Source organism: Prionailurus bengalensis, chromosome B4 (genome assembly GCF_016509475.1).
Source record: "Prionailurus bengalensis isolate Pbe53 chromosome B4, Fcat_Pben_1.1_paternal_pri, whole genome shotgun sequence".
NCBI classification, from domain to species: domain Eukaryota; kingdom Metazoa; phylum Chordata; class Mammalia; order Carnivora; family Felidae; genus Prionailurus; species Prionailurus bengalensis.
Genome location: NC_057358.1, coordinates 58,266,714 through 58,284,279, shown reverse-complemented (window position 1 = coordinate 58,284,279; position 17,566 = coordinate 58,266,714). Strand labels below are relative to the sequence as shown.

The 17,566-nt window shown below is 36.4% G+C and overlaps 3 protein-coding genes across 7 annotated transcripts in view; 2 read left to right on the top strand and 1 right to left on the bottom strand.

Annotated features, from left to right (window-relative positions):
* Positions 1–4,645, top strand: part of KRAS (KRAS proto-oncogene, GTPase) — a 40,573-nt gene extending 35,928 nt beyond the window's left edge. For both annotated transcript variants that reach the window (XM_043564827.1, XM_043564829.1), the window contains exon 5: positions 198–4,645. In XM_043564827.1, the coding sequence (XP_043420762.1) occupies positions 198–314 (117 nt within the window). In that variant the 3' untranslated portion in view covers positions 315–4,645. The remainder of the gene's footprint in view (positions 1–197) is intronic.
* ETFRF1 (electron transfer flavoprotein regulatory factor 1) lies at positions 3,888–11,200 on the bottom strand. Of its 2 annotated transcripts, none has more exons than XM_043564830.1 (3): positions 11,091–11,200; positions 5,894–5,981; positions 3,888–5,812 (listed from the first exon to the last, which is right to left on the bottom strand). In XM_043564830.1, exons 2-3 carry the CDS (start codon positions 5,942–5,944, stop codon positions 5,591–5,593), a joined length of 273 nt encoding a protein of 90 aa, XP_043420765.1. In that variant the 5' UTR covers positions 5,945–5,981; positions 11,091–11,200; the 3' UTR covers positions 3,888–5,590. The 2 variants fall into 2 exon arrangements, with proteins under 2 accessions (XP_043420765.1, XP_043420766.1); XM_043564831.1 differs by having other exon boundaries at positions 11,087–11,181.
* Positions 11,201–11,272: 72 nt separating this feature from the next.
* DNAI7 (dynein axonemal intermediate chain 7) overlaps positions 11,273–17,566 on the top strand; it is a 71,639-nt gene continuing 65,345 nt past the window's right edge. For 2 of the 3 annotated variants that reach the window (XM_043564823.1, XM_043564821.1), the window contains exons 1-2: positions 11,277–11,374; positions 15,300–15,317. In XM_043564823.1, coding sequence (XP_043420758.1) covers positions 11,372–11,374; positions 15,300–15,317 — 21 coding nt within the window. In that variant the 5' untranslated portion in view covers positions 11,277–11,371. Of the gene's footprint in view, positions 11,375–15,299; positions 15,318–17,566 lie in introns of all 3 variants that reach the window. The other variant, XM_043564822.1, reaches the window with a different exon arrangement.

The window sequence follows — 17,566 nt, the reverse complement described above, 5'->3', positions numbered from 1 at the left end:
ACTCATGAAGAAAACATTTAAGAATCCTTAAAGTCTTAAAAAAAAAAAATCCTAAAAGTCTTTGTCTAAAGAGAAATGTAAAGTGTCCTTATTCTTTCTCAGTATTAATGTCTCCAGTAGTAGTATATCCTTTCTGTTATCTCTGTATCTCAATCCATCATATATATTCACATTTTAATATTTGTTATGTGTTTCAGGGTGTTGACGATGCCTTCTATACATTAGTTCGAGAAATTCGAAAACATAAAGAAAAGATGAGCAAAGATGGTAAAAAGAAGAAAAAGAAGTCAAAGACAAAGTGTATAATTATGTAAATACAATTTGTACTTTTTTCTTAAGGCATACTTAAGTAAAAGTGGTAATTTTTGTACATTACACTAAATTATTAGCATTTGTTTTAGCATTACCTAATTTTCTGCTCCATCCAAACTGTTAGCTTTTATCTTGAATGCTTATTTTAAATGACAGTGGAAACTTTTTTTCCTCTAAGTGCCAGTATTCCCTGAGTTTTGGTTTTTGAACTAGCAATGCCTGTGAAAAAGAAACTGAATACCTGAGATTTCTGTCTTGGGGTTTTTGGTGCATGCAGTTGATTACTTCCGATTTTTCTTACCAATTGTGAACTTTGGTGTGAAACAAATTAATGAAACTTTCGAATCATCCCTATTCTGTGTTTCATGTAGTCACATACATGGATTAATTACTAATTATAACTTCAGTTGAGATTTCATGATTCGTTTTACTGAAACATTGAGGGAACATGAATTTATGGGCTTCTTGTAGATACATCTTGTAGGTATTAATGTCCTATAGTTTCAGTCACCCTTAATGAATGTAAAGTTACACTGTTCATAAAGGTTTCTCCATCTTTTCACTGCTGTTTGTCATAGTCACGCTCCCCAAAATATTATATTTTTTCTATAAAAAGGGAAAAAAAGGAAAAAAATACAAGGCAATGGAAAATATTAAAAGGCATTTACTTTCTGTATTAGATAAATTCCTATAATACTCTGAATAGCTTTTCCTGTTAAGGCAGACCCAGTATGTGATGAGGATTATAGCAACCATTTTGGGGCTATATTTACATGCTACTAAATTTTTGTAATAATTGAAAAAATTTTAACATGTATAAAAAATTCCCATAGGAATTAAATATAGTCTCCCTGTGTCAGATTGCTCTTTCTTAGCATAACTTTAAATCTTTTGTTGAACTTCAGTCTTAGAAAATAGTTTTAATTCTGGTAGTGACATAAAAGATTATTTGGGCCAGTTAGCTTTAGTAGATGTTAAAGAGACCAAGACTGCAAGGCCAGGCCTTGTGTGAACGTTTGAGCTTCATTAAGAGTTTCATGGTATGGACTGCATCCCTGTGGCCTCCCAGGGTGCTCATGCATTGGGTGGTCAAAAGTAGGGACTAGCAGAGTTTGGATAAGTTACATTCTCACTATGTGGTGGTCCTCTGACAGATCAGGAACATCACTTTTAAAAAAACCAACAGAACTTTTTAAAAAACATTATTTTAAATGAGATTTTGGGGTTGGGGGTGGCAAGACTTTAATTTTTTTTAAACAATGAAGTGAAAAAGTTTCAAAATCTCTAGTATTGGCTAGTTCTCAACACTGGCTAAAGTAACATTTCATAAACACTTTACAAGTATGGTCCATATTTAAGAATATATAATGCTTAAAAAATAAACTAATAACATGATTCTTTCAATGCGTTTAAGATGTATTTTTAAGTATCTGAAGTAAGATGGTGTGTTGAGGTGAAAATATCACTGGGCTAGGAGGAAGGTGACTTAGATTCTAGTTACGTGTCTTTTACAATTCAATTTTGGGCAAATCACTTACTATCCATTTCTTCTATGTTAAAAGAAGTCATCTCAGAGGCTATATCTAGCATTACAGCTATGTGATTTACATTCAGTTTACATAAGGAATACCTATTTGTCAATCTCAGCACAATCTGTAACTTTTTACCTGTGTTATCTTCAGTGCCAGTCTTAGGCAAAGTTGTGCAAGAGGTGAAGTTTATTTTTGAGTATCTGCTCTCCAGTATCAGTATCAGTACTCCCCCACATTAGTGTCATTTTGCCTGCCTACCCTTCTACATGCCCCATGACTTGATGCTTTCCTTTTAATACTTTTGATTCCTCTAACCTCAAGATTTATTGCTGCTTTGGATATCTCTGTGAAGGCTTCCCATCAAGTCACATTAGTCAGGCCTAACATAATCTGACAGTTACTATAGTGAGATGGACCTAATAGCTAATTTTTAGATGGTAGCTATATAGCAATTTAACTTTGATCCTTTTGAACATCATCTCTTTGCTACCCGGTCCATTAGTGACTAAGTAGGAATTTTCATACCTGCTATGAACAGACAGAACCCTATCCAGTGGAAGAATTTGATAAAGGTAGTACTGAAAGATGTCCTTAGATAATCTAAAATTAGGACTAGCCCTGGTAACAGTGATACATTCCATTATTTTGACAAGCAAAATCTTACAATGAAAAATACCTTAAAATTTAATTCACAAGGCTTACTTTTTAGCAGAATTCATTTATTCAACAACTATTTGAGTGCCTACTAGATGCCAGGTACTGCACAAGGCACTGGGGATATTACAATATCCCCCAAAAAGGGACATGATCCCTATCCTTAAGTAGTGCTGATATTTTAGAGTGGTCTGTAATATCTTAGTGAGGCATTTGGCACATGACCCAGAGATAACATAATGCATATTTTAGTTTTGCAAAGAAGGGATATGGTCTCTAAGGTTTCTTCCAGTTCTAAAATAATTGTTTTGCTCTGATTCCAGTAAAGTTGTTTAATCAAGCTACTTTACATAAATCACTCTACTTCATTATTTTAAAGGAGTAAACTTGACTATATATTGTTTTTTATTTGGGATAATTATGTGATTCCCTTGGGACAACTTATAGTACATATTAAATCATATGTCAGATAATAACATTAAAATTCCCAAGTGTGTATTATTCTAGTTGGTCTCTTTGTATAATAATTAAAATAGACTTAAAATTAAATAATTGAATTTAAAAATAGTTTTATTTATCTGGGTATGAATAAACAGATGCTTGAGCTAATTCACAGAAAAAGAAATTTCTATGTAAAAATCAGTCCAGTTTCTGAAATGCTGTGCTAAATTACAGGTTTATGGAACATTATCTAGATAGGGTGTTAAGACTTTATAGAACTTCCTCTTGTTTCTACACAAGAGAAAGAAATGGCCATATTTCAGGAATTGCAGTGCTTAACTGAGGGATTTTTAGGACTCTTGAATTTTTTGATGTAGCTGGGCAACTTTTTTTAGGCAGTGGTAATTATCCTTTATTATGTGAATTTTGAACGGTTTGACACAAGGTTTGTTTTTGTAGGGATTTTAAAAGGGGAGCCATAATTCTAGAAATAAATTTATGTAATTATTACGGCCTTAAAGATAAAAATCCTTGTTGAAGTTGAAAAAAGTTGCTAAATTACATAGTCTTAGACATTAACATGTTTGTGGAAGAATGTAGCAGAAGTATGTAGTATAATTTCAGTGAATATTTCCAATTAGGAATTCTAGGCTCTATTTTAACTGAGTCACACTGCATAGGAATTTAGAACCTAACTTCTAGGTTATCAAAATCTTTGCCACCATTGCACAATTTTGTCCTAATATATAGAAACTTTGTGAGGCATGTTCAGTTGCAGTTTGCACAAGTTCATCTCATTTGTATTCCGGTGATTTTTTTTTTTCTTCTAACCATTTTCTTCTAAACGATATATATACACATTCAGTTTTTCTGGTAGGCAATAAAAACTGTCATTTCCATTGTCAAAAAAAATAATTTCTTGGTAACTCTGTATTAACGGTTTAAAAAAAAAAATCAGTTACTTTAAAACTGAATTTATATTTAATAATTTCTGTTAGTATTGGGTAGCATGAAATCTGCATTGAGAAATTGAACAGCATACAACTGGTAGATGTAAATTCCTTCAGAAAATGAAAATTATTTCTTCCTAAAGATACATTTACATGAGTTCTTGAAGAACAGTCATAACTAGGTTAGTAATTGTTTTCGTTTAATAGTTTTAAGTGCCTGTTTGGGATGATGATAGGCAATTTATATGAGTTTAGGAAAAAACAAAGTTTTCACTTGCAGAAATGTCAATTACAGAGGGTCCCCCTCCCCATAGAGCTAAATGGGTTATGTAATGTTTTATCCAAAAGTTTCCAATTCCACTGTCTTGTGTTTTCATGTTGAAAATACTTTTGCATTTTTCCTTTGAGTGCCAATTTCTTACTAGTACTATTTCTTAATGTAACATGTTTACCTGGAATGTATTTTAACTATTTTTGTATAGTGTAAACTGAAACATGCACATTTTGTACATTGTGCTTTTTTTTTGTGGGACATATGCAGTGTGATCCAGTTGTTTTCCATCATTTGGTTGCGCTGACCTAGGAATGTTGGTCATATCAAACATTAAATTTAAAAATGACCACTCTTTTAATTAAAATTAACTTTTAAATGTTTATAGGAGTATGTGCTGTGAAGTGATCTGAAATTTGTAATATTTTTGTCATGAACTGTACTGCTCCTAATTATTGTAATGTAATAAAAATAGTTATGGTGACCACGACAGTGTGTACTTCTTGATGGAATTTGAAACATTTGCCCCACAGTTGATACAGAACAGTAATATTAGTGAATATTAGTGAATCTTTTGCAGCTTATCAGTTAAGTATAGTCTTTATTTGTGAAAGGTGTTGTGAACATTATGTAAAGGTTTAAGTGTTTACTTAAAACCGTGCTAGATTTAGGTCCATTATCATGTTAATTCATTTAGAAGTAGATGCAAAACAGATCTACCTTTATGATGAAACAATAGAATAACATTATTACTTTTTATCAGTAAAGGTACTTGATACACAACAGGTGACTTGTTTTAAGACCCAAAGAGAACCAGCAGCAAAATTCATGGAAGATATTAAATAGGTATGTATGTAGTGCCAATCACTGGCAGCCTACTTCAAGATCAGAAATAATCTTACTCCATACATATTATTTCTATAACTACACTTAAATCATTGCCAGGTGCTATTGTTTTGTATCGAACCTTGAATGTGTGCTGTCAAGTGCCAAATAGGGCCAAAAATAAGCTGGTATTCCTTCAAAAGTTAAGGGAATTAATGTGTAAGAAATTATTTTGCTTAGTTAAATGTGCATTAAGTGGCATTTTCTTGTCAGTAAAATGGAGAAAGAGGCTAAGAATAATTGGCAAAAACTTACTAAGTTAAAATTATTTCAAGTGTACTATGTTTTCATTCAAATTGGGTATTTATTAAATTTTAATTGGTAGTTGGCTATGTTGCTAATTTTGTGTAAAATTAAGCATAAAGTGTTATTGATGAAGCTCTGTGAATAGAAATTGAAACCTATTTTAGTTCAATAAGGCAGCACAGGTATTTTTTTTTACAAAACCTGTATATCTTGCCATTTTAAGACACAATTATTTTTTATCATATCTGGTATACATAGATAGCTGACACTGAATTTCAGTCAAATTATAGTAATTGTGATCAGTTAGTTTTGTTGATATCTGAATAATAGCGTTGTTTCATCGCTCTGTATTTCCTAAGGAAGTATAAGGCTTCTAGCTCTTTCATTACAAATTCGCCCCGTCCAATAAGTTCTTTGATCTTCTCTGGGTCCTTCACATCTTTGTTTTTAAGGAAAACATTCTTCAGACGCCTTTTAAAATAGTCTGCTCCTTTTGGATAGTCTCGTCCAAGATACAGCAGCTTAAAAAAGAAAGATTATATATTTCTAAACAATCTGTATCTCAATAACATATGTATAAAAATGGCAACATAAGTACTTACATTTTTATAAAGGTTCAGTACTTCTCCTCTTAAAGAATTGGCCATTTTCATTTATTATGAAAAGTATCTGCCTTTATACATAACATACCTAAAGAAAAATAAAAAGTTTTGTAAATAACTGCATTATAGTCTCTTTTAGAATCAAAAACAATTGTACATATTGGGAATATGGAAACTTTGTTTTTCATTCAATAAATAACTTTTTGAGCACTTTATGTTCCAGGCACTGACGTAGCCATGAAATGTCAGATAAGATATGTGTTCTCACAGAACTAACCTCTCTTGGGGGAGACATAATAAGATAATTTTCTTACGAAGGAAAAAGGGTAATGAGAGGGAAAATGAATTGTCAAAGAGGGATATGTAGGTGTACCTCCATTTATACGAGTGAAATGAATGAGATTTGAATCCAAGCTGCATAACATTACACAAATTACTTAACCTTTCTGAGCCTCAGTTTCCTTCCTGTCAAAAGGAAGACTGTCTACAATGCTCTCAAGGCAAGGCCAGATTTGTTTGGAGGACACGGAAGAGGCCTGATCATATCTAGAAGGGTGCTATACTAAGAGAGGCCAAAGAGTAGAAGCTGAGTGTGGGAGTCAAGCAGGGTGGCTCAGTTAAGCATCTGATTTTGCCTCAGGTCATGATCTCATGGTTCCTGGGTTCGAGCCCTGCATCTGGCTCTCTGCTGTCAGCACAGAGCCTGCTTTGGATCCTCCGTCTCCATTTCTGTCTGCCCCTCCACCACTCATTCTCTCCCCGCCCCCCTCTCAAATAAAAACTTAAAAACGTGAAATTATTTTAACATACTTTGTTTATACCGAAGTATTATTTCAGTGTGTCATGTTAGCTACATTCAAGTGCTTATAGGTTATCAGTGGCTTAGTTGTAACCATATTGGACAGCACAGCTTTAGAGTATATTTCCTGTGAACAAGGACATTTCCCTACAGAACAGTATAACTATCAGAATCAGGAAACTAATGCTGCTACATTACTACTGAAATCCACACCCCCTCCACATTTTGGCATTCATTCCAAAGATGCTCTATTTTATAGCAAAAAGGTCCAAACATTACACACTGAATTTAGTTTTCATGTCTCTTCAGCCTTCAATCTGAAACCGATCCTCAGGGTTTCCTTGACTTCTATGAACTTCATACTTGTGAAGATCACAGGCCATTTATTTTGTAGAATAGCTGGAGACTACCACAGAACTGTTCAAAATGCTTAGAAATAACAGAGTAGCCTGAGAATGGGAGCAAGGGGTTGGAGAACAGGAGGGATCAAAAGGCAGGAGGAAATCCTCGGGGATGATGGAGATGTTAATTATGATTGTGGTGATGGTTTTATAGAAATGTCAAATTTATCAAACTATATTTACATTTTAAAGAAGTATAACTTACTGTATGTTAATTATACCAGTAAAACTTTTTAAAAATTGGTGTAAATATGCTGGCAAAATGTTAGGAGTAGAGCTGGGAGATAGTGAGGTAGACATGGAAAGAGATCTATCTAAACCACAAGACTGCTAATTAGGGTAGGTGGTTCAACTGGCCAGCAGTCAAGTTTCCTAAAACCTGGTATGCCTCTCTGGGGTGGGAGCCCTGGGTATAAGCACTTAAATTTTTTTATTTTAATGTTTATTTATGTGTGAGAGACCGAGTGCGAGTGGGGGAAGGGAAGAGATGGGGGAGACACAGAATCTGAAACAGACTCCAGGCTCTGAACTGTCAGCACAGAGCCTGACGCAGGGCTTGAACTCACGAACTGAGAGATCATGACCTGAGCCAAAGTTGGATGCTTAACCGACTGAGCCACCCAAGTGCCCCCCAAAATTTAAGTTTTTACAAAGTTTAAAGTAAGTATGGCAGCTAAATGAAAACCTTTTTATTTCTTGCTTAAGTTCATAAATCTGGTTCTCTGGATTCTCTTTCTTAAGGGGGAAAAAACCACACAGGAACAAACATTATTTCCATTTTAATACTTCTGTAATTCCCCTCTTCACTAGTAGTTTTTGAGCTAATTCATACAGCAAACATACAATGCAGCAGAACAATTCTTTAAGCTTTCTTGGAATTTTCTGTTTTTCTCCAAATTGCTTCTGAGCTTTCCTCCCAAGTCTGGTAATCCTTTTCTGTCCATTTTTATAAGTGAAAGGACAAAAAAAGCTTTTTAGAAGATTTGTATACATGGTTGCAACTGATAGACTCTGAGCTTCTCTTAGGATCCGAGTGGGCCATTGTTGGGGAACCTCTGAAGTCAAAGTGTTAGATCATTCCTCCTGGACTGGTCAGATTCCCCAGAGAAGAAACTTCCAATTTGCTGAGGATTTGCCTATCTAATCTTGAGAAGTGGAAGAAGGGGGACCTTGCACTCAGCAGTATAGACACCAAATTTACTTAATTTCTGTTTCCAGTGTGGTTCTCGTACTTAGTATACCTGAAGACACCCCAGTGTACAGAATAGTATTATTTTGTCAGAAATCAATCTCCATGCTTCTGTAGGAGTAAGAGGTATGGTCCCTCCAGAGGTGTTTCTCTAAGAGCTTTCACTTAATCTCTTTGATTTACTTCATTCTTCATTTCCAATTCCATTGGCCCTGTTCCAGTGCCTTTTAAGAATTATGCAGTATAAATCGGGCTTTTCTGGTGTGTTGAGTCACATTCATTTATCTGGTTTGCAGCTTCCGAAATCTTACTGTTGTCATCTTCTCTCTTCTCTCTCATTTTTCCAATTTATTTTTATATCCCTTCACTGAAGATTTAGTGGAGTTTTGGAAAGGAATGAAGTCAGATGGATGTATTTAATTTACTATATTAATACCGAATTTCAATTTTAAAACTTATTTCTTTTTTTTTTCTTTTTTTTTTTTTTTTTTTTGCTGAGAGCCAATTTCCAGTATGGTTAATCTTACTGAAGAATGGCTCTTCAGAACCACGTGCTTTAAAAACGATTCTAAATCTACATAGACATAATTTCAAATTGCAAATTGTAGCCTGTTTAATTTTCTGGCCAGGAGCACAGCTTTATTTAACTCACAATTTGTCATTTGTAAAAACTTGTAGAGATCTGGCTTAAAGTGTCTTTTTAGTTTACAAATTATACATAATAAAGGATTTGCGCAGCAAAAAATGTAGCTGGTTTGATTAGGGTAAAATTGTCCCATTCTTTGATATGGTACCTTAAAGGAATCATTATTATTTTGTGTTGACCTTTAAGTATTTGAGTAGCCATTGGGAGAAAGAGGTCTCCCTGGGTTCACAATTGGTGAAGCTGAAGTGCAGCAGGGACCGGGGACTGCTCCTTAATCCTGCATGAAGTCATGGAGGTTACTGCTCTTTGTAAAGAAGCAAACTCTTAGCGACTGAGAGAACTCCCCTACCATTCTGAGAATGCATGTGGTGGGCAAGGAGAAGAAGGTACAATCCTCATTGATAGCTTTTTCCTAATAACTGTGGACTGAGGAGTTCAGATTTAACCAACTCCATTCCTGGGTTATCTAAGAACTGTCATTTTACTGGTTGCCAAAAGCTGTTGTTAATTACTTTTCCTCATGAAGTTCAGATGCCAATAAAAGCTGAAGGAAAACTGGCAAAGAAAGGCAGTGCAATATTATTATTTATTGGGTTCTGTTAGATATGACTCAGACAGCTGACACACATGTCCCTAAACTAAGCCTAAAAAGCTTCACACAAAAAACCAGTGCCAGCACCAAAGGATATGTTATCACAGAGGTAGGTGGCAAGAGATTTTTGCCCCCTAAGGCTGGTATTTGGCTTGGTTGAGCCCTACCCAGAAGCCAGAGTATAGAAGTGAGCTGAAAAGAGCTATTTATGTATATGTTCAGAATGGGTGGATATTGTTACACCTGTCTGAAGGCAAAGAAGAGGGAACAGGAAATCGCCCTTACACTTAGGCAACTTGCAAGAGAAGTACGAGAGAAGAACCAAACTCACTGGTACAATCTTTTATAGCACAGTGACCCCTAGAACACAGTCTAGTGTGTTCTCACACATCCATAGCAATTCCTCCTCCCTGGGAGGGAGGGGGCCTAGAGTGTAGGGCTTGAGCAAGTCCTCTCCCTTAGAGGCCTACCATTTTAAGGTCATTTGGGAAGAACGTTAACACCTCCTTGGCCCATCAATCCTAACTGAATTGACTGAGGTTTTATAAACAGTAGTCTGAAACACTAAAAAGCTTACTTTCATATTAAATGGCTTCAGAACCCTGTATGAGGTCGATATTAAGGTGTTTTGTATCTTGCTACCAGGGCTTGGAGATGGAAATGTCATAATTTACAATCGGATTTCTGTTACAATGGCGATAATAAGACCTCAACCCATAAGACTAGCTCAGTAATACTTATTTACTAATACATTTCATCAATGAAGTTGGAAAAGAGAGAGCATTATAAAATTACAATTCAGAGATAAGAAATGGTGTCAACGATTTTAAAGTATTTCACGTTTTGTCATGCTAAAACAGGGCCCTGAGATCAGAGAATTGGGTGAGGATTTGGAGGGAGCTTAATATCTTAATCACTTAATGTCTTCTAGTTTCCCCGTGGGTCTAAATTGGTAGTGTTTCTTCTTGCGGGGAGGAGACTGAAATTCTGAAGGTTGTGCTACTGGCTAGTACAAAGAGCCGGTGACCTTGGGCCAGTAACTTAATGAGTCTTCCTGGGCCTCAGCGACCTTCAACCATAAGACTTTACCCAGGATTTGCTTCAAATAATTTCCACTTCGTCGTTAGAGCTGCTCTTAGGAAAATCGGCATATACATAACTCGCACAGAGAGTAATCTGAACCATGTGCAGAGAGAGGAATCCGAAAGTCATTAATTTTAAAATGACCAACCCTCTCGAAACTAATTTGTTTAGTCCTTCTCTAAATTGCCAGTTGAGCCCTGCCACTCGGTCGGGCCTAAGCTGTGGTGGCCCAGGCAGCCCACCCGGGTGTCAATCACTTGACCCAATGGCGTAGCCAACGGCTCCCTTCCTTTTCGAAACCCTTACGGAAAGAAGTGCCCCAAAACACTCCTGGGAAACTGTGAGGAAGAGAAACTGTCAACGTCGGAAGACGTTCAGAAACCCTTTGCCACACCCGGTAGTCCCTGCCCCAGAGCATACTTCACGGCCTCCAGACCCCAAGATCTGGAAAACAGAATAAAACGCCCCGGCGGCTGCACTCACGCACTTTCCGGCATTCCACAGCCATAAAGGCCTCCGACCACTTCGACTCCAGGGTCGGTCAGCCTCGAACAGGGCGGTGTTGATGTGGGGCAGCCAGTCAGAGAAGGGGGCGGGGCGCCGCCCGGAAGAACCCCAGCGCGATTGCGCGGACACTTCCGCGAGGATTTGCGCTCTTTCCCTAGGGCGCAAGTGGGCGGGGCTTGTCGTCCTAACTACCCGGGAGCGTTTGTCCACGCAACTCTAATCTCAGATTTGGCCCGGTACCGGGTTTGCGCTTGCTGCAGCATGGTGAGCGGGAAAAGTGGTGGAGGGGCGAGCAGTGATTCACCATGTTACAATGATATAGTAAGAGCATGTCATATTTTAGAGGGGAGCCGGTCGGTTTAAGAAAGCACCCATATCCCTGTGGGGAGTCTGCCTTCTGATTTATGGCCTTCCCGTCCGGGAGATGGACAGATGGGAATCCCAAACCGGTTTCGGCAGACGGGGGATGGCCATTGCGGTCAGATGGTGTCCTAATCTGGCATTGTTGCTAGGTTTAAGAATTGGTCTGAACCTGGTAGTTTCCAATAATGATAGACGTTTCCATTAAATTGCTTTTTTTTTTATTGGCAGCTTGGCAAAAGTATGTTTTTGTGCCTCCTCAGTGGTTAATTAAAAACTGTTACAAGTTATTCTGCTTTGAAAAATTATTTTTTATGGTCTGTTGTGGAAATATGAATTGTTTTGTAATTCAAGTTACTCAGCTTGCCTTGCCTTTATTAAGTATAATAAAGCTTCTTGCTTTATTTTAATGCACTTCTCAGCTGTCATGACTTTTCCAAGGACACAGACCAACCCTGTAGCTATGAGAGTATCTTTTCCCCCATTTTCTTAAATGGGACTTCCATCTTCTATGGTTAAAACCAAAGGAAGTAAAAAATGTAATTAGTTAATTATTTAATTCATTAATTAGGGGGAGATACAAATTAAATTCTGTGTGTTGGACACTAGGCTAGAAGTCAAGGATCTAAAAGTGAATATTGCAACCCCTCCCTGCTCTGGGAGACAGGCTAAACTAAATAATAATACAGTTTTTTAACCATAACAATTGAAATGTCTACAATGGAGTAAGATTGATTGGAAATAATGAAGTTGGGGTGAGGAAGGACACAGAAAGAGAAGAACAATGCTTTTCAAAGTGTGTTTTAAAGTATGAATGTGAGTTTCCAGAATTGATGGAAAAAAATAAGGTGTGGAGAACATTCATGTCTGGAAGACAAGGAAGTAAATGGACTTTAAACTGACTTAAAACTGCTGGTAAATTGAGGGAAGGATAAGCCCTTAATTTATTTTCCAATGGAGCATAAATTTCATCTTATCCCTCTAGCAATGTTTCTCAAAATGTCCCTGGAACATTTGCTTTTACCACATCTGGAAAACTTGTTAAGATACAGAGTCCAGGAATAGACTGGACTCCAAGTCTACTGTATTAGTTTCCTAGTGCTGCCAGGTAACAAAGTAAAACAAACTAAGTGGCTTAAACAATAGAATCTTACTGTTTCACAATTCTGGAGGCTGATAAATCTAAGATCAAGGTGTTTCCAGGGCTCTGCTCCTTCTGCAGGTGCTGGAAAGGAATCTGTTCAGACCTCTTTCCGAGCTCTGATAGTTCCTTGGCAACATATCCCCATTCTTTATATGGTGTGCTTTCTGTGTGCATGTCTGTATCCAAATTTCTCCTTTTTATAAGGACACCAGTCATACTGGATTAAAGGCCATTCTGTTCCATTATGATCTTACCTTAGTTTAACTAATTATATCAACAACAACCCTAGTTCCAAATAAACTAAAATTTGGAGGTACTGGGAGATAGGACTTCAACATATGAATTTTGTGGGGATGCAGTTCAGTCCTTAATATCTACTGAATCATAATGCGGAAGGGAAAGTGAGTGTGTACACTTTTACTGAAGGAATATGCATTTTTTAAACAAGCATCCAGGTGACTTTTATGCCCTCTGAACTTTGAGAACTACAGTTGACCCCTGAATAACAATGGTCCACTTTGAATTGTGGGAATCCACTTATAGGCAGATTTTTTCTGATAAATACAGCACTGTTAATGTATCTTTTTTTATGATTTCCTTAATATTTCTTTTCTCTAGCTTATTTTGTTGTAAGAATACAGTATGTATAAACATAATACACAAAATATGTGTTAACTGACTATATGTTATCAGTAAGTCTTCTAGTCAACAATAGGCTATTAGTAGTTAAGTTTTGGGGGAGTCATAAGTTACATGTGGATTTTTGACGACATAGAGGTCAGCACCCCTAACCCGTGTGTTGTTCAAGGGTCAACTGTACTATACTACATAATTGTCATAGACTATGAGTCTGGAGTTCTCTCTTGTCCAGCAAGAGAGCGGACACAGAATTGAATATGAGAAAGGCTAATGTCCAGGGGGAGACAAGAGCCCTGAACAGGGGTTTGTCTCCATATTTATTAAGCGCACAAGATTTTACACGTGTGGTGAACGTGAAGAAAACAATCAGATAATAATCATTAACTTGTGTGATTAAGAAGCAAAGGGTCTGGGGGGCGGGGGGCAAGTGGAGTGTGTGATCAAAGCACAATAGTGTATTGGTGTCAGATGGGAAGTAATTTCCTGCAGGTGATATAACAAGTTACTCGTGATCCATTACGATATCTCACTAGCTAACCTTGGTGCTTTTGCCCCATGGTGGTGGCTTTCCTCCCTAAGCTTTTTTCTAACCCATTTATGTAAGTAGAACCTATTTCCCCACACATAATGCTCTTTTTATGATTTGTAGGAGGGGTTAGGATAAGTACTAATTCCAACCCTGCTTCATATTAAAAGCACTAGTAAGAGATGATAATTTGCCCATTTTAAAATATGGCTACTTGAGAACAGGAGCAATACTGTTTGCATATTCTGCTGTATTGTAGTTATTTCAAGATGAAAGTGTGTTAACTATGAATTGATAGTAAGTATAATAGATATAGAACCCAACTGTAAAAATTATATGAGAGCAAAAGCTCTACTGTTCTTCATTATATCCTCTGGTGTCCCAGAGCACCTTGTGTGCAAATCAAATCTTAAATATCTGCTGAATGAATTAATGAAATATGTGTACTTTTCAAGAAGATAAAATCTTCATGTGAATTTCAACATTTATGTTTAATACAGTGATAATCTTACAGCTTGAACCAATAATTTCTCCTGTATAAGTCTTCAGATGTGGAAAGTGTATAATCTTTTAGTCACATGATCTCCTACCGATTCCTTATCAGAAACTTAATGGACACATGAGCCTAATCAGGAAATTACAAGTAGTGTTATTGAATCACTTGTAATGATAATGCCAGTGGTAAATATTTATTGAAATACTGTGCTTTCCAAAATAATTTCCAAAGAATAGATCTGCATTAAGACACATTGCTGAACAGAATCATTTTATCATAGATTTGCTTGCTTTAAATAACTGATTTTCTTTCTATAAACTTAGCAATCTAATCACAGAAAGGTAATTTATTTATGAAATCATTTCCACACTTTCAAATTTGACATCAGTACCAGTACTTAATCATTATTGTTCTTTGGAACCGTTTAAACTAGCAGTTTCTGACTGCTACTCTATAGGTTTAGGTCCCATCATTCTGCATAGATCATGGAGTGATTGTCATAAGAAAGAATGTAAGATTTAAAGAGTATAATTTTAAATTTTTTTTTTCAACGTTTATTTATTTTTGGGACAGAGAGAGACAGAGCATGAACGGGGGAGGGGCAGAGAGAGAGGGAGACACAGAATTGGAAACAGGCTCCAGGCTCTGAGCCATCAGCCCAGAGCCTGACGCGGGGCTCGAACTCACGGACCGCGAGATCGTGACCTGGCTGAAGTCAGACGCTTAACCGACTGCGCCACCCAGGCGCCCCTAAAGAGTATAATTTTAAAAAGATGCTTCAGTGGATGAACTACTTTAGTTTTTCCTAGACCTGCTTGTAGTTTTGTCTAAATTCTTTTTTAAAAGACTTCATTTGGAGATAATTTTAGATTTACATTAAAGTTGCAAAGATGGTACAGAGAGTTTCCTTATGCTTTTTATCTGGCTTCTCCTAATTTTCGCGTTTTACATAATCTTGGTACTTTTGTTAAAAATATCTGAGTTTTAAAAAATTTATCAATCCTTTTGTTTTTCCGACTTTCAGGGTCCCAAAGCAAAAAAGGTAGGTAGAAATTATTTTCTCAAAATAGTCTTGTAAACACTGACGTTGTATGAACAGACATTTTAAACGTTTTCTAGTTAGTTTTATTATGGTTTATAGGGTTTACTAAGCTTACTTTGTAGATATTAATGCTATTTAAATCATGGATAATCCTTTACAAAACAGGACGTATTTCACATTTGATATAAAAAGATATTCCTAGTTTCACAAAGACTTAAAAATAGTCTTTAGTTTTTACATGTACCTAGATTTGGGGCTTTTTATTAGTTGTGCTCTAGAAAATGTTAGATTCAGAACCCCTTTTCTTTCTTCCAGATAAACGCAAAAATTTAGTTACAAAACTTTTTTTTTTTTTTTCAACGTTTATTTATTTTTGTGACAGAGAGAGACAGAGCATGAACGGGGGAGGGGCAGAGAGAGAGGGAGACACAGAATCAGAAACAGGCTCCAGGCTCTGAGCCATCAGCCCAGAGCCTGACGCGGGGGTCGAACTCACGGACCGTGAGATCGTGACCTGGTTGAAGTCGGACACTTAACCGACTGCGCCACCCAGGCGCCCCAAGTTACAAAACTTTAAAAGTGGACCCTAAGGTAATAGGTCTTTAAGAGCATTGTATAGTAATGCATACTTGATTTTCTTTTGTACTTTGTAGAAATTTAATTTAATTTAATTTAATTTAATTTAATTTAACTTAATTCAAGAAATTGAATTTAATTAGGGATGCCTAGGATGCCTTTTTCTTTTTTCATTGAGTAGATTTTAACTTCATTTTTATTTTTATTTTTATTTTGAGAGAGACAGAGACAGTGTGAGTGGGGGAGGGGCACAGAGGGAGGGAGAGAGAGAATCCCAAGCAGGCTCTGGGCTGTCAGCCCAGAGCCCCATGTGGGGTGAGCTGTTCAAGGTCAGGAGCATGTCATTTATTTTTATGTTCATAGCGTTTAGCTCAGTGCCTGGCACATAGTAGACATTGAATCAGTATTTGTCTAATGAATATGTGAAACCACATGTACCCTGCCACCATTTAAAAACACCTCAGGCTTTGACTATTTAAAGGCAATGCTTATCTAAATGTATGTATTCAATATTTACACTATTAAACATTGCTTCAAGACATACTGTTGAGTGCCTCTGTGTTTACTTCTCTCAGTCCCTTGGACTCATTACCAACCTGGTATTGTTTTAAGGGCTATGGATATAACTGAACAAAATTTATGAAGGCTCAGGACACATTCTCATGGAAATATTCTGGAGGACTACAATTATTTGTACGTGGGTCTATAATAGTTTATTGGTTTGTGTGGATTTTCATTTTTGGCTTTAGATTGTGAAATTTTAGAGGCATTGTTTTCAATGTGAAAACTCATTGTTCCAAATGATTTGGTGCTTAATTGTGTATGCATGGATGCTACATAAATACTTCTATATTCTTTTATTCAGAGTGTTGTATCCCTTAGAGAATCGTGATAGTAAGCCTGTGAAATTTGAGACCAAACGTAAGGAGTAAATCTCTCCCTTTTTATTTATTCCATTCTTAAAGATTGTGGTTGGGGATGAATTGAGTCTGTAAGTATAGTTAAGAAAACATTGAAAGATATATTTTATTCTCTCTGATTTGTCACAGTTTTTTTAAGGGAAAGTAATATATGCACATGGTACAAAATTAAAATAGCATAAAAACCAGAAAATTTCCTCTTACTCAAGACTAGAAAAACTATTGCATGTCGTTTCATTAAATTGTCTTAGCATTGAGAAGTACACACACATCTTTTTCTCCCCACAGATGGGAGTATCCTGCAGCTTCTCTTTATCACTTAATGAGACTGTATTTAATATATTCTGGGAAACTCATCTTTTTACACTTTACTAAAATTGAGATGTATCTATATCATCTTACAGTCATCGTAGTCTTGGATTGACATCCATTTCTTCCAGAGAGGATGTTTGCTTCTGTCAGTCACATGGGCTTACTCACAACCTGATACTGCTTTAAATTCTCTGCTTGTGAGTTTTTGGACCACACTAATGGTATGAGTCAGACAGCAAATTCACATGAACTGGCTTGTGGCCTAAATTTTCAGGGATTTTTTTTTCCTCTTTCTATTCATTTTCAGGATTGAGATCTGTAAGTTTTCTTGCTGTATCTTTCTGTGTTGTGAGTTTATTTCTCTTTACTCATATCCGGCTTTATACAGGCATCTCCTGTTAGACTTCCATCTTGGGCATTCCCTTTTTTGGTAGTAATTTA

Bases quoted from the DNA above. Each gene is read 5' to 3' on its own strand.
- ETFRF1 (XM_043564830.1), bottom strand. From the start codon at position 5,944: ATGAAAATGGCCAATTCTTTAAGAGGAGAAGTACTGAACCTTTATAAA. The intron at 5,813-5,893 runs GTAAGTACTTAT...TTCTTTTTTAAG, and splicing joins TACTGAACCTTTATAAAAAT to CTGCTGTATCTTGGACGAGA.